Source organism: Chelmon rostratus, chromosome 22 (assembly GCF_017976325.1).
Source record: "Chelmon rostratus isolate fCheRos1 chromosome 22, fCheRos1.pri, whole genome shotgun sequence".
Classification (NCBI taxonomy): domain Eukaryota; kingdom Metazoa; phylum Chordata; class Actinopteri; order Chaetodontiformes; family Chaetodontidae; genus Chelmon; species Chelmon rostratus.
Window position 1 is genome coordinate 8,725,172 of NC_055679.1, and position 21,120 is coordinate 8,746,291.

A 21,120-nucleotide genomic window follows, 5' to 3' on the forward strand; every position below is an offset into this window, starting at 1 on the left:
CACTGTACCTGTGAGTGCGACCTTTGTGAGCGCACACACATGTTCTCAGTCCGCATGGACGGGCAGGTTGTGTGTTTCGCTGTATGCAGCGCTGTTGGCCTAAACAGCCTCTGACATCACATCTCACTGACATGACATCAGCAATAGATCCTCGGCCACCGCTGGAAAATAAAACACACACACTCGATTTCATTGCTCTAGGCTACAGCAACCCAAACAGCAGTCAGGTCCACATCGAGGATGGGGAAACTGTGATGAAAAAGTGATGAAATAAAATCCAACAAAAACAGCATCTGTGGTTTTATATCTCGCAGCTCTGGTTGGCCAAAAAAAATCAAACGCTGAAGGTGTGGCATTTCTAAAAAGGAAGAGAAAGGGAAAACGGTGCCCCAAGGTGAAGCTAAATCAATTGCATTTTATAAGCTGAGCAGATAAAACTGCTGCAATTGCTTAGTTTAAATTTTTATTGGTGTTGTAATGGGAGAGACGGCGCGGCGTAGCCTACAGCCACAGCCTCGAGCCTGATGCACAGACACCTGTGGGATTTGCGTTGACTGGGAAGCAGGAGGACGGAGTCTGGGTGAAGACAGGCAGAAAGAGAGAAGGTGAAGGACAGCTAAAGACATTAGAACAGTGAGATTGGCAAACAATGCGGTGGAGGGAGACAATAGGAGAGAAGAGAGACAGGACGTGAGAGAGATAAGTAGCTGTCAGTTCTTGTGCGTCTCACTTCACTTTGTTTGCCCCAGCACTGTAGTGTGTCAGCTTGAGGGGAAGAGGGACGCTCCCTGTCGGCTCTCAAACATGCACACGCCAATGGCGGGGCCGGCGGAGGGAGGTGCGGACCGGAGCAGGGAGCTGGGTATGTGAAGTCATGAATTTTGTTGGTGAATTAAGCGGGAGAAATTCAAGATTGATGACAAGGTGCAAACCAGCTAATTGCATGCACGCAAGCAAAAATACACCCGGCAAAAACTAGCCTGTCAAGGCTAGTTACAGGTGCTAAGCTATGACTGGACTGTTCTGGGACGGGGCTGAAAGAGCAGTCAGTTGCTGAGGTCGGAGAAGCTCTCCATACTCCACCTGCCTGGTTGATAATCCACACGCCATCACACATAATTTCACAAATACTTTGCTAGATGCTCTGTCAGACCTGCAATTTCAACACAGGGAAAGTTGCTGATTGCAGTGTTACGTGTACAATTTAATGCATCTCCGCCTAAACTCTGCAGGCATGGACGTCGTGTACACAGTGAAATAATCATTTCCCACCTCATCTTTAAAACTGAATGTATTCATCACCTCCAAGGTTTTTCACTGTGACGGCTGGTTCAGGCACAGAATGTACAAAAAAAAAAAAACAGCTGAAAGCGTAGTTACCGAGAGGTAACTTGTTGCGTGATGAAAGGTTTAGACTCTGGCAAAGAATGACATTAAAGCAGCGGAACAGATCAGAAAATAGCAAAGCTCCAGTTTGTTAGATAACAGCAACAGTTACATGTGAGAGAGACTGAGACAGAGACATCGTCAGGGCAACGGCAGGTTGCTCAAAGTCAACCCTTGTGTGATTGCAAAAACATACAGAGAGATGACACATTAAAGGAAAAACCTTCACAGCCACCTAATCTCAACCCAGCTGAACAATGTGGTAGAAGTTGAAACTGGTTCAGCTTCTGCTGAAATGCAACATGACGTCAAATCAAATAAATGCAAGAGCACATTCCCGCTACATTACTTTATATGGAGGAAGCCACAGTTCTACAGTTTGCCTCATCATCATCGCCATGAAAGATAAATGTCACGGTAATATCTTTCCAGTTGTAAAATCCCATCTGTGAGGATTAGAAACTGCAATGCAGTCTTTTGGTGTCTGATAAGCCTTTAAATGCATTAATCTATTACTCCAACTGGACTTCCTGGATCAGATTTCATTGTCCCACCTTGAACAGCACACCCCCACCTATGCAGCACCCTGAGCTGTTGTAAAACAGGCTGTTTTCTGTCTGAACCTGAGCTAACTCAACCTATGATCAGTTATACAAGATGTTCTGTGGGATTATGTAAGACATCATCCTCTAGAGGTAGAATTTATGAACCAGCCGACCTTTGGATAATTTTACACATCCGTTTGCTCCAGAAGCAGTAAATAAGATGCTATCATTCACTCTGAAATAGATTTGCTCTGCATATCCTTCCTGAGGTGCTCTTGCTTCTTAATCGAGACAATGATTAAGAAGTTGTCATATTGTCTAATGATCATCAGGAGGTCTAGTGCAGGAGCATTTCTCCTTCATCCCCCTGGAAACAAAGACAGAACAGCAAGATATTTGCAGGAGGACATGATTCCTGCCCTCGTATCACTACTCTTTCATTTTAGATTTCATCTTGCGTGTATATTTTAAAGTTCATTCATTTTCAGTCCTTTTTGTACACATCTCTCATTCAAGTTGATTTCTAAGTGCAGGAGGACTGGTCGTTTTCATGCATTTTTGAATGAATGAGTTGGACCTTGAAGCTTGAGGTTTTCAAGCCCGAGGACGATGCACGAGCTGTGCAGCTCAGCATTTGATAGATGCCTCTCATCTGTGCACTCAGCATGTGTTACTGTGTTAATGTGCTGGTATCATACCATTCGATTCTGTCGTATCATACCGGACAGCTGGCGCTTATCACCTCATTAAAAAAATCTTTGCCTGCCCCACTCTGACGGAAAGCATGTTGTTCTGCACACATGCAGCATCTCAGCGGGCACACATGCATGAGATCGCACACGACACATGCACAAACACACCCACGTGCACGTTGTTAGCGTGGTGAGTGGGCCTAGCCCGCCATCTCTGAATCCGCGCTGAGCCATGAACGACCATATGGAGGTTTTCTTCTTAGTTAAACCCGCTGGACTGTTGCGCGACAGTAGCCTGGGAGCAAGTTATGCATTTTATTAGACACAGATGCAGGCTGTTTTGAACGTCGATTTGTTGTTAAGGCAACATGCCGCCGCAACATCACCGCCGCACTCTCAATTGTAGGGTGCGAGCCGTCACACAAAAGCTCACAGACGATGGATGAACTTCTAGCAACTCAACAGCGCGCACAAAGACCTCCTCTGAGCTAAAATTAAAACTATTGTTCAGCATTCCTCACTTTCCTGCCACTAAATAGGAGCAGACAAACACATAAATGTGCTTAAAGGGTAATTCTATCATGCGTGCGTGGCAACAAAAGGGCAGTAATGCTCTCTAGGGTACAGGGCTATGGTGCCGGGGGCAGCGAGGAAATGAAGAGAGGATTTCACAGCTTCATTTCTGAGAAAAACCACAGCTCGGCCTCTTGCTATAAACACACATACCTTGGTATCTATGTGGCATCTTAATGCGCCTACAATACGTATCTGTATGTGTGCGCCAGTGGCATCTGAACAAGCTGAAACAAGAGGCTTCAGCCCTCAGCTCAAGGGACACATACAGAGAGAAGGGAAGGACGAGGAGAAAGGTCAGCCTGACACAAGGGTTGATGAACAAATGAAAATTAAGTGCTAGAAGAAAGAGGAGGAGGGAAAAGGGATTAAAATATAACTTTGGTTGGGTGAGAAAGATTTTTAAAGCTGATGTGAACAGAGTGGATGGCAAGAAAAGGGTTAATATTGACTCCAACCTCTGCATCCATTTTCATCTAATCCCCCTGCTGACCATAAGTCTTCCATTAGTGATGAGGCTGACCGTACAAGTTCCCCTTTGAAGCACCATATCAGCGAGTTACGGAGTAATGACCCCATGCTGCTACCGCTAAATGCTAAGCCTCCCAGAAGATGCGGTGATTCAACTAGAGTGCAAAGAAAAAGAAAGACAAAGAGAGTGGGGAGGAGGGAAAATGACAATGTTGATGATACGGCCGAAGCTAATTATAGAGTTGAAGACAATCCAAGCAATTATATTACGTGTTTCCATGTCTGCTAAAAAGTTGGCAATCCTGCCGCCAACCACCAAGAGTCTTATTTAGCCCAGTTTGTTGCAAACAAGATAAAACATGAAAAGGGGGAGAATAAAAGTCACGTCACAAACAAACGAGAGAGACAAAACCCCACTGGACGAGTACCCCAAATGCTGTGTAGTAGTTATTTTATATGTTCACTTCACATCCTGGCCTAGTAGCCTGCATTCTGCTCCCCTCCCGAGGAGATAAAACAAAGAGCTCAGTGAAAAGCAGAGAGACAGAGGCTGTATAAGAGAGGAGCGAGCGCCGGAGCATCAGTGAGTGATTTGAGTCACCAGGGAGTGTATGAAAGCACCAGAGTGAGTGAAAAGACCACAGTGTGGCTCGTCTGCGCTTAGCCGAAGGGCCGCTGGGCTCCGGTTGGGGTGTCGGATGTGCGCTCAGATCCACGGCGTGGGGTTGGGGTCGAGACATGGGAGAGAGGCGCAGACTAAAACGTGCACGGTCGCACGAACACGACATGCGGACGAGCGTGATGTGCTCGGCAAACGGCGCGCTGGCAGACGGAGATGGCCTCAGAACGCAGCCAGGGCAACTGAAGAAGACTTCACAGGAAGTGGCAGCAACATGGAGACACACACACACACACACACACACGTACACATAAACAAGACTCCAGTCAAGGACACGCACAGATGGCAGGTGCTACACAAACACAAGCCACTGGAGCATGTCTTATTATCGGCTAAGCCAGTCAGCTAGCAAGCCACTGCTTCACAATAGGAACCAATCTGCAGCTCTGAATGTCTGCATCCCTTCAAATGGGAAAAGAGCAGCTAAGCTAACAACTTAAAGGGAAACCTGGGAAGCAGCAGAGAGACAAGAGTGACACATGACTGGAGGGATGTGTGATGGATGGATGGATGACTTGTTTAATGATAAAGACACAAGCAGTGTGTGTGCAGAGCAGTGAGACGTTTGCTGCACAGTCAGCACTGTTTGTGGGAGCATGTGTCCATTTCAGTTTTTATATATATTTATCCACACAAAACCGCATTAAAATACAGAATACATTATATATATATATAAAATTAATTATTATTAAACATTAATACGATATAAATCACAGTGCAAAACACACACAGCCAACTCTGGTTTAGCATGTTTCTAATGATCTCACATGGAAATGTGAGGGATAACAGGGACGTCAGAACAATCAGCATCATCATAAACGCCGCTAAATCCCTAAATCATGTTTTCTCTTGTGTTTCTGCCTCTGAATGGAGTCTTTTATTGTGAGTTAAGGTGCATAGCTAACTCCACACTGTCTGATTCAGAATGTAATCTGCAAATCTGTTACCAATACAGTCTGGTATCCAAACAAAGAGCCATTCAGCGGTGGCAGTTTTCCAGCACAGGGTGTACCACCGGGTATCAGGCAATTCTAAGCGAGTCTGTAAGCTCTGCCACAAGTCCATCCAAGCTCAACAGAGGAGTAAGAGCAGAGGAGGCCATCTGAGTACAATAGAGCTGAACTAACAAAGACAAGACAGCGACGGCGATGAGGGGTGACCGAACCAAGAAATATGACAAGTACGGAATCTGTCATCCAGCCCAAGCCTCAGAATAAAAATAAAATGTTTTCATGTGATATGCATTCCGCTTTCCACAAGAAACGGAGAATGAATGAGTGCGCGCATGAGTGTGTGTCCGTGTCTATATTGGCACCGACTCTCATTCTTTCCTATGAAGAGAGCCTTGCACACTGAAAACTGAAAAATGAGGGTTGGATTCCGTGGCTTGTTAGCGTGCCAGTCCTTCTGACATCTGCTATAACTTACGCAGATCAATAATGGATGTAACACACACACACACACGCAGAAATATGGGGAAGTAATGGGGCAGATCAGTAAATAAAGTTCTGACAGACGCATTTCAGAAAACACCAATTTACTAGAAGCTCTCATGTACAAACTTGGTGTATTGAAATATATATCAGATAACTCATTTGTGTTACAATGTCTAATGGCTCTCAGTAGGAAATGAGTGTCCTTCCCTCTACGTGCTGCGGTTAGCTCGCATGGCACTTTCTGTCGAGAAAGGCAGCGGTCCTGAAAAAGAAAAAAATCCGAGAGGTGACTCGTTCTCCAAATTTGCTTTCATGTTCATCCGGAGTGGACGAATGTAAACAAGGGTGGGCTGGCCGGTTGCAGCTGATTCCAAAACAGCCATCTTTAGAATGAGGCGCTCTGTTCTGCCCCGCACTGTGCTGCACTGTGCTTGAATGTATGGCCTGTGTGTGTGTGTGTGTGTGTGTGTGTGCGTGTGTGTGCGCGCACATTCCTGCGGGGCTAGGGGGTTCAGCTGTCGTCGGGGCTACTTTCCTGTGCGCCGCATGCCATTGGTGGATCAAGGAGGATTACTCCCGGGGTCGGAGAACTTTGGGCTCCGAGAGATGGAGTTGGGGGGGGGGGGGGCAGAGCAATAGAGAGAGAGAGCCACTATGGTTTGGAACGCTTTCTTCCAGGAATCAAAACTCGGGCAAGAGCGAGTGAGGATCGGCGCTGTGTTTCTCCAAGCAAACCACGTAGGAAACGACACAGCCAAGAGCTACACTGAGCGAGAGAGAGTGAGAGGGAGAGAGTCCCACTCAAGGCATCGCGCGCCGTAAAAATAATTAACCGATACTCAGCTGTCACATAAGAAAATCCCTCGTGCCTGCTTTGAATTTCGCTTCAGCTCGAGGAGGTGCTTCACACGTTGCCTTAATCTCGTCCATTACTTCGACAACATCGGTGTGAACAAAGAGGCCGCTCTCCAATTTGTTTCATAACGCCTCCGGGTTCCGCCAGGGACCCCCGAGTGGACGAGATTCCCAGGTCCCCGACATATCCTCCAGATTAAACAGGGAGGAGAGGGAGCTGAGGCGGGGCTGATTCAGATGCAGGCAGAGAGACGGACACTGAGCGAGTGTCAAACTGAGGGCTGCGCTCAGCTAATTCGTTGTCCACACAGACAAAATCAATAGAGTGGAGTAAGAAGTTGGAGGGGGCGAGGGGAAAAAAAAAAAACGCCCCACTTTCCTGATTTAGGTCAACGGGAGTTGTGTGCACCCTAATGCTGTCTGTAATTAAATAAAACTAGTTAAAAAGTCTGGAGGAGCTCTGAACTTAAAGGGGGGGAAAGAGGGATGAGAGAGGGGGGAGGGACGAGGCTAGTGTGATTAATTTCATCTTTGTTTTTCTCCTCCCTCTGATGCGAGTGAGCACCATTACACAAAGCAGAAAGGTAGCCTCATTTGTGTGCCCGTTCGACGCCTGGTGTTCCCCCGGGGGCAGAAAGTATAAAGATTCTAATGAGCTACAGAGAGAGTTCCTGAAACACAAACCGGCAGATAGAGACACGCTGGGAGGGCGCTCCGCGAGCCTCGGCAGCTCAGCTCCGAGGAGGAAGTCCACGTGGACCGACAATTGACAGCCCATCACACGTCTGATTCTCTCCGCCTCGCCGTGTCTCCTCCTCCACCGCGCTCACAGCCACCTCTCTTTTGCCTTTTCTCTCTCCCTTCGTTTTCTCATCACTTCCTCTGCTGCGGTACTCGGTGAAGCCTGGCAGATCATGCTTGAGACAGTGTACAGCACAGGGGATGCACAGGTGACTATCAGCCAATACCAGCTTTAAAGGTGCATCTTGCCTGTTCCAACATAAACAATAATTATGCCAAGATCAGTGAGATCATTCATCCACGTTAGTTGTATCCTGTTGTGCACCAAATGCCACAACATTTATAATATTTTCTTAAAATGTCACAATATCCAAAATGTATGAAGAGCTGCAACAATTAATCAGTTAGTTGATGTTGAGTTGCATGACGTTAACTGGCAGATATTTAGATAAGTCATTATTTTTCTAGCAAAATTGCCAAACATTCTGCAGTTCCTGCTTCCCAATTACAAGAATTTCCTGATTTTATCTGTTGTATATCAGTGTAAACTGAATATCATTGGGTTTTGGGCTGTTGGCTGGACGAAACAAGACATCTCAACACATCACTTTAGTTTGCAGGAACATGTGATGGACACTTCACTATTTTCTTAAATTTTACAAACCCTACGATTCATTAATAAATTTGCAAAATAATCTGCAGAATGATCAATAATGAAAGCAATCGGTACTTGCGGCCGTACATGCAAGACATTAAAAAATAAAATACTGCGCTTGATGTTTAATGCAATCAACTGCATAATACATCAAACCTCAAAACCTCATTTCGTAGTATTTAATGACAACTTGTATGGACTTAGCACTGTGCACAAGAAAGGGACCCTGAAAAAGCTCCACCAATAAGACGATTTTGTTAAGGTTTGATTTTTTTTTTTTTTACATATGGTTAAAGATGAGGTTAGGCTTTATGGGATGCAAATGCTTGCAGGGGAGGACGGATTTACACTCAGACTGTCAGGATGCTTTGACAGTGAAGATCAAAACAGGGCAAAGCTGTGTTTTTTTTTTCATTCACAGCTAGAGTTATATAACACATGACGCAGCCTATATTGTATCACTAAAACAAAGTTAAGTATTGTTGAGACCTAGAATGGCAATGTTTCTGTTTTAAAATACCATAGTGTGCCGTTTATTTTTCAGAGCCAGTAATAAAAAATGTCAGATTGCCATTAACATCTGTAATGAGGTGAAATAATATTGGAGACTGGCCTAATAAACATCTACTCATTGAACAGTGTGGCTGCATGTTGCAATTAAACCAAACAAGCTTAGTCACAGCTGGCCGTTGCTGCGCAGTTTGCATTCCTATAGGTGGTGGTGGCAGTAAGGTGACTGGTGCATTAGGACAGCCTGTGCAAAGAGGATTATGGCTGCAGTCCAGATGAGGGTCCTGGGGGAGCTGATGGGTGACGCATCACCACTGATGATGCCTGGAAACATTCCCCTACAAATCAATGGCCTGCTTCCAAGCGCCCATTCAATCGCTACCATTACCACACTAACCTTTGAACTCAACACAAGCTGGAGGAAATGCAGCCGCAGAATGCTACAGAATGTCAGATCGGGCGCATCCTCCTACCTGCCGATATTTTAACATAAAGAGGCAAATGAATCATGAATATGTGTCGTCCAGGTTACTGTCCACTGATCGGCTCAGAGGCGAACAGCTGCGCTGTTGAACCGCAAGCAAAGAAGTTCCTTCCTTTTCTGCTTCACGAGACACAGCAGCATCAGCAGCTACGCTAAAACATACGTGATAAATGCATGCAGTGCAGCATGCTCCATTTGTGCATCAGTATTTTTAGCATCCCCATGCTCATTATGTCAGTGAGGCACAGCAGAGGGGCCGAGCTGGTCCGAGTGAACCGGGAGCGAGACAGGAAGGAAGACAGTGCGCGGTTCTGCCTCGACTCGGGCGTCTGCTCCGGCAACGCCAGCCACTAACATGTATCCTGGCTGTGAAGAATGTGTTTCGCTTTTCGCTCCTCCAATTAAGTTTACTTTGGAGGGCGATGGAAAACAAATAACGCCTCGTTTCACTGCTGTAGCTGCGTACCGGTGGTCCCTCGAGGTGCCGCGTTAATAAAAAGTCAAAGTCAAGAGGATGGGATTCATGACAAGAGCCGTAAATCACCGATGCTACGCGATCCCTCTTACCGCTCTTTCAAGTTAGACTATTGAAACAACATGAAAGCATCTTTCTTCAAAAGCTCAAGGTGCTCAAAGGCTGAAAGACGATACTGGGCTTTGTAATGACCATCAAGGTCAAAATGGAACCCATGACAGGTCATTAGGCTCTAGATAAATAGGCAAGGGGATACAAGATCCACAAAGATATTTCCATTATTGATCCATTAACAGCAGAGATTACTCGATGGGAAATAGTTGGGCTGTGATGCTATTTTAAAACCTAGGTGCCCTTGGGAATGAAAAACAAACCAGCACGATCTCAATGTATCCCTTGACAAACCATCTGCAGTCAAAAAGGGATCTTTTGAAATAAATACCAGTAAATGTGAGCATTTTTCTCACTGGCATCCGAGCTTGTGTACTCTTTCCATGCCAGCGTCTGTATATTTCATCTGAGGCCAGCTCTCTGCACAAATTGCTTGTTAGCAAGAATAGACAGGGGCCTTCAAAAGGTATGAGAACCATCCACTGGGTGGGGAGCTGCTATAGGATCAGGGTTTGTGCTCGTGTTGTGTACATAGCCAGCATACATACACACAATAATTCTTCGCTCCTGTCATCTGCCGTGCTGGACTGAACCAACTGCCGGAGGTGTGCATCCGCCATCATCGCCCAGGCCGAGTGCTTGTACTCCACTCACAAAGGCTCCCACAGTGGGGGGTTTTCCTTCGTATTTCCCCTCTCACCCCCTCACAAAGGGGATCCATTTCAACCACTTTTAGCAGCGCCACTTTCCGCTTTTAGCTCTTCAGACTCCCTCCCCTGAGGGTGCGACTGGTTGAAGGAGGAAAATAAAGACACCAGGTGGATGCTTAGAGAGAGGTTAGGCCTGTGGCAAACAGAGCAACTTCAAGCCAATCCCACGGTGGTGGAGGGCTGCCTTTTTTTGGTAAAGCCTGGAGGGAGGAAATGAAACTGATACCAATGCCTAGAGTGACCCTGGTGCCTGGTTGAATGCTGTGCATTTGTGAATTTGGGTTCTTGTGCAATATTTTAGGAAGCGTGCTTATTCACTTTCATAGAGTTAGATGAGAAGATGGATGCCACTCTAATGTCAGCACAGTAGAAGCTACATCAGCAGCTGGTTAGCTTAGCTTAGCAAAAAGACTGGAAACAGCTGACTTTTCGTGTTTATTAATGCTGGTTTTTATGCAGATTACACAAACAAGATCATTCAGAAACTTTAAAGGTGCTGGAATGAGCTAGGCTAGCTTATTTCCCATGCTTTCAGTTAGCGTTAAGCTAACCACCTGCAGGCTGCTGCTCCATATTTCGGTATAAATCTTCTCACCTGACTCCCAGCAATAAAGCCAACAAGCTTTTTTTTCCAGAAATGTCAAACTATTCCTTTAGCAACATGAAAACACATTAAATATCCCCTCCATCTCTTTGTGGTTCTCTCTTAAATGGCAGGAGAAGAAATGCCCAGCCTGCTGAATAAACAGAAGGAATCCTCTGTGCAAGTTCCAGAATAGGAGCACAAACAAAGCAAACCTTACAATGCACTGCGATGCCAACCTTTGGAGTTGCAAGAAGAAGGCTGAAAAGGCCCCATTCAATCAACGATGAGAGGCAGGAAGCGGGAAGACACTTGGTCTTCTCCCCTCAGACAAACAAAACTTCAAATGTTCCAGCGGCTCAGATATTTGAGGGGCTTATTAATTCAAGGCAAGTATTTAACTAAGAAAACTGTTTCTGTCTCTGCGTGTTTTGAAGGCTTTCCTCTTTAATGGGATAAACATTCGAAATAGGAACAGTCCCTGAAGAGGGGCCGGGTTGAAAAGAGGAGACGTAAGAAGTGAACTGGGTCGCAGTTGGAGGTTTAGTCAACCTGATGAATTAAACAGACTCTCTGAGGCAATAACACTCTACAACACCCACACAATTAATTTAGGAATTCATAGGAATCGTTCAGCTGGGGAGAACCAGTCAGTTTCAAAGTATTTTGGAGCTTTGTCCGCGAGATTGGAGTTAATCTCATTTGCAAAGTCGTAATTCCTCTGTTCTTTTGCACCACAAATCGAAATTAAGAAAAACCTCACATGCAGAGTACTATACATCCTATACCTTCTCCCTCTATAGAATGAAGCTATTTCAATCAGGCCAGTCTTGCGTGCCGAAAATCAATTGCAATCGGCCTCAACATTTCAGTGTCAAATTGACTGAAAAAGAGACGCCGTGACGAAGGCGAGCGAGCGAGCGGCAGCGGGCTGCGATGAAAAGCCCTTTTGAAAGTCAACCTGACATTAAACTGGCTTTTCTGTACGCGGGCAGAGAGAGAAAGTGAGGGGAGCTGACAGAAGAGCGGTGAGGAGGGCAGGCGGCGAGCCAGCGCCTCGCATGCAGCGGGGTGACATGCAGAGGAGAGCCAGGCCGTCACCTCCGCGGCACAGCGAGGGCAGGAAACAGGTCGCTCGCACACATGTGAGCCTCAAAGGGGACAAAGATCGAATGTAAAGATCGTGTGTACACTATAACAACCGCAGAGGAGGTGTACGCACACAGACGCACACACTGAGCAGGTGATAAGGTCGCTAACGGCAGCCAAGGTTGGAGAGGCCAGAAATCAGCCAGGCGGAAGCTGATCCTCCCAATGTGATCTTTACAGAGAGAGAGAGCGAAGGAGGCTGGAAAACAGTTCAATCTCAGAGAGGACTGAGAGGAATCTAAACCGATCAATATGCCCGCCACAGCTCGTACAGTCAATATGCACTACTAGTATGGCACACCTGTGGTGTGTGCGTGCAAGCATCTCTACTTGCCCAGGAGATTTTCACGGTCAACTCTGAAATGATCATCGCTAAAACCTGCTCTGCTTCGAATGCGTGTGCGCAGGACAGAAGCAGGAAGAAAAAAAGGAAGACGAATAAATAGAGAGGCAAGAGAAGACAAATAAATTCACACTACCGCTTTTTATAGAGACAGGTCTAATCAACAGTAGAGCGAGGACGAAGGGTCACTCTCATGTCGCTTCTGGATGGTAGCCACTGGGCAGCATGAAAACAGCTGCCTCCTTCATTAAGAAACCACTGATAAAACAGGTACAGAGGCTATAAAGAGAACAGAGACAATGAGATAGAAAACAAACCCTGAGAAAAACGAGCATACCATCTGTTTGCCTGCTGCATGCACTTCAAAACAACTTATGACAGGTAGAGCTTACGTATCCATTTATAGATGACAGCAACACATCCGGGTCCTTTGCCCTTGCATCGTGCTCCCACCTCTTTGAGGGTGAAAACAGCCCCTCTAATTTGCTTGACAGTAAATGCAAAGTCTTTGCCAATGTCATGGCATAAAATAAGGATACTGTATTGCTTTTTAGTCATTGAGGCTAGGCACTTAGAGCCCAGAGCTTATGGCCAGTCAGAAAACGCTGACCGGATCTAGCCTTGTGGTAACAATTGAATTAATCAATTTCAGTAAAAAGTAGCATCGAGTCAGTAGCAATAACTTAAAATTTTTGAATGATGCGCTTCCATGAAAGGCAAAGATGCTGAATAGGATTTACTATAGAGGGGACTATATAGCACAACAGAGATGTATAACGTCTGTAGCTACAGCTCTATTCCAAAGCCTGTTGGGCATCTGTAGTGCTTCATCATGTTCAGCCTTGCAGTCCACTGAGGCTGCTGCAAACACACACCATGAAAGACAACATACAAACGAGCACACAAGCATAAAGATGCACCTATGCAACATTAGAAGCGCACAGAAAAGCACAGCCACAAATATGCAGGTATCCTTGAATATGCAACCTTTAATACACAAGAGGCAAACACACAGTGTTTGGGGATATCTAGGACAGGTGAGAATGGATCAGGAGAAGGGAAGGGGGGGAGACACATGTGGAAGAGAGATAAAGGTGCAGCACAGATAGAGGGAAGTGGGCTGCTAGCAGAAAGGAATAGGAAAAAAAAGCCAGACAGAAAAGGAAAGAGTGAGAGACAGATGAGAAGAAAAAGGCAGAAAGTGAGATAAGGGTCATCACAGTGTGACCTGCTGTCTCTGGAAACAGTTCACTCAGCGGGAATGAGCTGAGGGAAGGGTACAAGAGGGGAAACAGGAAGCAAAAGGAGCCAACTCAAGACAACAGAAATACAGAAGCATTTCCATTCATTAAAGCCCTACAAGACAAAAGCAGAGGAGAGAGGGAACAGATGAGGCCAGCGACGTGTGGACAGGACTGTGGGTGAACGCCCAGTCAAGGCCAGGCGATGGCCTCTAAGCTTTCCGACCTTTGACCCTCTTCCTCTGTCTCTGTCTCTCTGGCTGACATTAATCCTGACCGTCAGCCCACTGATAAACTCCGGAGAGTGTCCTCAGTGACCTGAGCTGGACCGTGACGCTTGCCAGAGGAAACGAGGAGAGATGAGCTGCACTTGTTGAGGGATAATTTTGTTAGAAGTTTCTGGGCACTTAGATGAAATTCAGCCACGTCCGCAAATGCATCTTCAGTCCCCCCATTGTGATATTCGATCCACATTAAGATGGTGATTTATACAAATTAAATTTGATCTATGAGAAAACGCTCTCCACTGCAAAGTGGGTGTATAGAAATGTTTTTAATGGCGTTTTCACCCTGTAAGCTTTTAGAAAATGCTCATGTATATATGATACCAGCCCTTTACACATGCATGAATTAATGGAAGGATCTATATACCATGTGATCAGCTACTGTATACTGACACACACAACTGACACAAGACTGAGCCAAATACAGTGAAGCGTGTCACTGGTCATGTCAAAAGCGTCCCAACAACACCAGTGGCAGACCAGTTTGTTGTTTGCCAATCATCAAGAAATATAAGATGAGAAAAAAGAACAGCCGTGATCATTTCTGTGTTTGTTTGTTTGTTTTTTTTGGCAATTCAGTGCAGACATGCACAGTTTCCAAATGTCTGCATCGGTGTGAACGTGTCCTCAGTGATGTCACAAAACCAAAAGGGCAGGATGCAGAAGAAATATGCTCTGAGGAAAAGCTGCCCCAAACTGCAGATCTGGCCTGATGTGGGTCAATCATCCCACAGAGAAATAGATCACACCGCAGACCAAAACAGAGAACTGGACCGGAGCCATCTGTATGAGTCCTCCCTCTGGTTACACATCCCCCACTGTGACTGTGTGAATGAGTGTGTTAGAGGCCAAGTCTATATTCAAGGATTAACAGGGTAATTGAAGACAGAGACAACCACGACCATTAGCTCTTCACATTCTTAAATTATGCATATATCCTTTAAGGAAGCCTCGACACTTTATCAGCCATCAATAATGCATTAACGTTATAAGATTTATCCTGAATAGACGACAACTATTCCTTTTTATTAGCATGTTAACAATTAATTAAGCACAGTGGTTTTAGTAACTTGAGGCTGAGCAGAGCCGGCTATAACGAAAGTGAGGTTTATGGGAAAATGGAAGCCTTGAGGTCATTACGATGCACTGGGTCAGTCACACAAGCGGGCACACAAATCAATGCACACTTCCTTTATGGTCAATACACGCCAGCCTGGATTACAGCCACGGCGCACAGATAACTGATGCTGGACCAGTGCCGGCAATCACTTTTCTGCCGCAAATGAGCACAAAAAACAAGTGTCTCTTGATGCATAAGCAGCTCTTCTCACCCGCCAATCACAGTGATTGTCACCGGCAGACGCCCTTCGTTTATGAAAATGGCATGTCAATCATTCCCCCCGCCCCCCGACCCACACAGATGACACACACGCACACACACACACACACACACACACACACACACACACGCAAACACACACTACAGCAGTGCCACAGATCAGTTAAGCTGCTGAATTCCTAATAGGACATATCCCATTAACCTCTCTCTCACACAGGGCTCAAGGATTGATATCGAGGAAGGGGAACCGCAAGCGTACTGCACCACAACAGACCTGCTACAAAGGCAGAGTATCCCATAACAGCCGAGCTGGCCAAGAAGATGGAAGGATTTGATTAAAAGCCGCAAATTTCATTCGGGATCTTGAACAGAAAGAAAATCTCATCGCAAGAAACTCACTTTGCAATCATTGATGTTTTTGAACTTTTACTTGAAAAATGACAGCGACTACATGAATCATTAAGTATCAAAACAGTCGGTGATTCATTTTGTTTTAATCGGCTAATCAATTACAATCATTTCAGCTCTAAACGGAGTGCACAGAAGAAGAATGGATGTAAACTGCAGATTGCATGCTGAAAATGTTGGTACCCGATAAACAATAAGTTGGCAAAAAATAAATAAATCAGTCCACAAGCAAGCCTCTAAGAAGGATTTGGGCAATTACCAGACAGACAGGCATTTGAAAACAATAATTCACGTCAAGCCAATGGGAAATAATGGCCATTATAAAGGCCATATGCATTCTGGTAAACTGGAAACCAGTGGTCCATCTCAGAGCGTCATCTCCCTTCAGCGAGCGCGGTAGCCCGCCACTGGAGTGGAAATGCACGAAAGCTCCCCGCAGCTGCCGATCTTGACATTAAACATGGATGTGGACAGATGATTACAGCGTATTGGTTTGTTTGTGTCACCGCTTCCATCGGGATTCACATGGGTGTCCCCAGAGTGAGCGTGGTGATGAAAATCTGGAAGGAGGTGGAATATTCTCAATTCCAGAAAATACAACGGGGTCTGACACAACCACGTCCTTTGCCTGTGCTGAGTGTCGCTGAGCAAGCAGGCAATGTTTGTGCAGTTTGGGTGTTTTCTTTCATAATTGAGGGCTCCGTAATAAATAGAGCATGAGTTAATTGAGCAACACGAACGAACCAGCGGTGGAATTTCTCCAACTCTGCCCTCACGTCTCGGGCCATGTTTGTGCTACAAAGGCTATTATTGTCAGGGTGAATCAGCAATGAATAAACCGCTCACTGGGCCCGTCATATGTCACATGTCCATGTAGATTAATTTAACTCTTACGTGCACACACAGGGGAACAGCTTGTGTATAGTGGGAGGTTGGGTGGCTAATTCTCTTCTTCTCTATTTTTTTTTTTATTTATTTCTGCATCTGTTCAATTCACAGGGGAGCCTCCTACGGTCTCCTTCCGTGTTTAATGATTGCATTGGGCGAGTACGTGTGCAAATGTGTGCGCACACACGGGGCGCTATCTCTGCTGATGGAGACGAGGCAGCGGGCGAGGAAGCAATTACAAGCTGGTAGGCTTCACCTCACCACGCCCCCTCCCCCCACCCTTAACCATACATCGCCCTGGGGCTTGCTGCATTAGAGAATCATGGGTATAATGGTGGAATGGGCCTCAGGGCCCCCTCCAAAACAACCTGCTAATCCCCTGTGGAGTGGGAGGGTAAGGGAGGGGGGTGAATTCGGGGGTAACAGGGCAGGTCGGACGCCCCGACAATGAGTCCACCCCTGACACGCGCCGGCACCCTCCACCCCCCATCAACCACAGCGACATCCCCCCAAGGGAGGAAGCAGCGATGTCAGCCACGGGAGAGCAGGAGACCCCCAGGCCCGACACTGGCTCTCCATCGCAGCCAGGCCTCGAGCAGGAACATTCAATCAGGCCGCTGCGCCGCTCTGTCTTCATCTCATGCTACTATTTGCTTTTTCCTCGCCACTCAAAGATCGGGACCGCATGCTAAATCAAGCTTCTCCAGCCGTCGGTTAGAGAACCCAGCTTGCGCGCACACGGATGCGAACCATCTCGTTAAAATGGTTTAATTATGTGCCTACATTATGATGAGCAATGACATGCTTGATTGGTTGTATCAAAGGGCTTTAATGAGGAGAACGGCCTCAATCTCTGTCTGTCTACGGCATTAACTCCACGTCGACTCTCAACATGACACAATGCAGCCTCGAGTGCGTTCAAGTCAAACTGTGTCCGTCTTCAGTGACAGATTATCCATCATGCACTTATGGAGCATTGGAACGACATTATTGGGTACCTCGGTCATCCAACACTCAGCTATCTCAACCATGCCTCCTCTTATCCTCTGTTTCCTGATCTCATCATTTTTACTACCAACCTCACCCATCTTTGTGTTCAAAAACACGACTTTCATATTCTCCCTCTTGGCTTAATTTAATGTCTCCATATCCCAAGTCCATTTAGGAGTCAGACATTAACATCATCTCATCAATCTTCCAACCTTCTTACTTCAGGTTAAGAACCAGTAATCACTCCACTGGTGGGTTAATGGGCACCTTAACATCAACTCGCCAAGAGTCCATTCATATTTCATTAATGGCAGTGGCCCCCCGTCCTCCCAGGGCCCCGCTTCACTGGTAAGGCGAATCGACATCAAACGCCACAACCTTCCAATTAGACAGCGAGGCGTTCTTATCTCATCTCGATTTGGCCCGAGATCAAATGCTCCTGCAAGGATCCAAGATTTTCCAAGCCAGCCTCCCTGTCAAAAGGGGATAAAATGCTCGCTGAAAGCACCTGGAGGAGATCACATTTAAAATGGCTGAGGTAGGGACTTTCTTGTACCAATATTTAGATATCACAGCGATTCCACAGCACGGATACTCAAGAAAGACCCAGCAGGGCTGAGCAGAAAAGAGATAACAGATGTGGATCAATGATGTTAAATTCAACTGAGGCGTGATTTAGCTCAGGACCATTCCAGGTACTGCTTTGCTATAAGTTGTGGGGACCTGTAGAAAAGTAACAGCTGTTCCTCCCGGCATGAATAATTAAAGATGAGATTCCATCTGGGGATCAGCGGTCATTACTGGCGCGAGGTTATTTTGAAGCAAGGATAAACATTTGGTTATCCTTTTCCCCTGCAAAGTAAGTGAACAGCTGATGGGACATTTCGCCTTGTCATGAGTGGGAACATTTGCATTTTAGCAATGTAAAGCCTTTCATTTCAGTGGGATTATCTGGTGAGTATTCAATTATTTATGCAGAGCTACTAGGAAGGTTTTGTGGTGAGATTTAAGGCTACAGTATACATCATCAGAAGTGTTTGTCAGAAGGTCGAACGGCTTTGGAAAAACACTCCCCTCACATCCTTTGGACATAGGACCTAGGGGGGAGCTGTAATCCTCATGTTTAAACGATCATCACGTCTCTACCATCTCTATGATGGCTGGCTTTTCACCTCGACTTCCAGTGTCTTTTGCTTTGCGATGTGGTCAAACAACATGTCGTGCATACTCGCTCTTATGGAGGATAACCCAGCGCCTTGTGACACCCCTAAAAGCACTCAATAGTCTCTCTAAAGTCTCCACTGATCCACTTCACTCACAGAATGAATGACATTCTCTGCAGACACTAAGAGCGAATGCACAGTGCAAACAAAACCAAAGACCGAAAGCACATCAACCTTTCTGAACATCAGACTGAAAAAAAAAACCCCACTGAGGCGGCTCAAGCTGAGACGTTAAAGTAACATCTTCGTGTGTATGTGTACGCATCATGAAACTTGAAATTTCACAACAGGAAAACATCCCAGTTCCTTCCTCAAAAAGGACCCGGCCACAAAGACGTGCACCGCTGCCAAAACATGTCTAAAAAAATAAATCACAGCCAATTAAATGAGTCTTAGTGCTGTTCTTGAGGGGGGAAAAAATGGGATAAAGTGCCTTAATCCAATTAACAGGGCCCCCTCTAGCAGTTTGGGGACAATGGCAACTATTTAGCCTTCAAAATAAATGGCTTCCTTTCATGCAGCCATGTGAACTTTGACAGAAGGGAATGGGTTTGAGGACTAAATCTATTCCACACTATCAAATATGGAAGCTCTGGGCTCTAGGGGGACCCTGCCTTGCACAGGATTAAGTATAATATAACTGCACACGGTGACTCAGGTCAGGTTTTTAGCGCTTACGTGGAGAGAGAAGGGAAACAAGTCTGCACCAGGGGAAAATTTAGCAGCTCGATCAAGTGACCAGACCACAGAGCGTGACACAGAGAGGCCAAAGGCGAGTTTCTGCCTCACTGTGCTTCACTGATTTCAGGTCACGGTGGCAAGGTGGCATCTTTTTTGGACAGCGAGCGACATTCACAGGAGCCTGGGAGCCTGCCTTATTATGCAACCACAGGGGCTGCACACAGGACAGAGAGCACAAGAAGGGAAAATGTGCAATCCCTTACAGTAGTTTAGAGAGGCTTTTACTGGCCACTTTCCCCTCGCAGAGATTACAAAATGATTATTGGCTCGTTTTCACCGGGGCTGTGGGATCATGTAGGGACCAGAGCATCACACACAGAGGAGACCAGTATCTCTGGGGAATATAATTATGAGACAATTAAGCCGCCTCTCAGCGGCCGCATCTCAATGAGCCCCTTTTTTTTTGCGGGTGCGGACACGCAAAGGAGAAATTCCTACAACACCAACAAGACAAAGTCTGTGTGGGATATTTTCTCTCTCTCTCTCTCCTACATTTGGCATCGGTTGCGTTGTTGTGGCTTGTTTGTCTCACTTCAGTGTTTGATCCAGAGCTCCCCCCCTCCCATCCCCATCCCCATCCCCGGCAGCCTGGAACAATGCAATGAAGGGTACACACATCTCCTGGACCTCGCAGGGTCCACGGCGATCTGGATCCCAGACACACTAAAACACATCTTCATTTTCCCCCAGATTTGCGTTTCTTTCGAAGAATTGAAAGAGGTGGAGCGGAACACACAGACAGCGACTGGCTGTGATAAGCAGCTGATTTTTCCCCCCCATTCAAACAGACACAACACAGCAAATACAAGCCACCTCTGAGCCAAGAGAGCCCACTAGTTTATTCCCGGACAATGCAAAGGGGAAATAGGGCAAAGCACGAGTAGAGAGAGGGGTAAAAAAATCCAAATGTGGCCGTGCATTTGGCAAACCATGGGGGGGTCAGAGCGACAACCCTGTGCCTCGCAATGTGGCAGTCAGATGAAAAGCAAGCTCTCACCACGGGCTGTTTGGAAGAGGGCTGATGCTGCCTTAGAATAAAAATAAGAAACTCTCAATATAACAATCCGCATCATTCGCAGAGCCGGATCGCCTCCTGAAACCTGTCCACACATGCCCTACAGCTGAACGTGAGTGGACGCAGAGGATAGCAGTTTTAAAAAAACATAAAGGCAATTAACTTACCGACGCCGTATTTCTCATGCTCTGTAGGTATCCACATGTTTACGGTGGGCACATTTAAGTGAGTGGTCGGAATAGCAGCGAAATGCAGGGTTTTGGTGCTGTGTAACGCATTCTATTGGTGTGCTTTCCTCCGGTCTGTAGTAGGAGTCATTGTTTAGGTTACGGAGGGAGAAAGCGCTGCTGCTGCTGCCGCTGCTCGTAGTGGTACGGAGACGTGCTGCCTTCCCGTGCTGTAGGAAATGTGGCAAGTGCGAGGTCAGCGCACTCGGATTGAACTGGGTTGTCTGTCATTTCCCATCTTAGTGACACGAAGGGGAGGCGGACATGAACGCTGTACCTATAGCTGATATTTAATTATAATGTATTTTAAATATTTTTGTTGAAGTTGTAATATTTGCTGTCCATTTAACTTTTGTTTTCCAGCTC

General features: G+C 46.2%; 1 protein-coding gene across 1 annotated transcript in view; it reads right to left on the bottom strand.

Annotated features, from left to right (window-relative positions):
- Positions 1-20,863, bottom strand: part of dock4b (dedicator of cytokinesis 4b) — a 112,068-nt gene extending 91,205 nt beyond the window's left edge. Inside the window, exon 1 of the mRNA XM_041963654.1 lies at positions 20,695-20,863. Coding sequence (XP_041819588.1) covers positions 20,695-20,731 — 37 coding nt within the window. The 5' untranslated portion in view covers positions 20,732-20,863. The remainder of the gene's footprint in view (positions 1-20,694) is intronic.
- Positions 20,864-21,120: the final 257 nt, after the last annotated feature.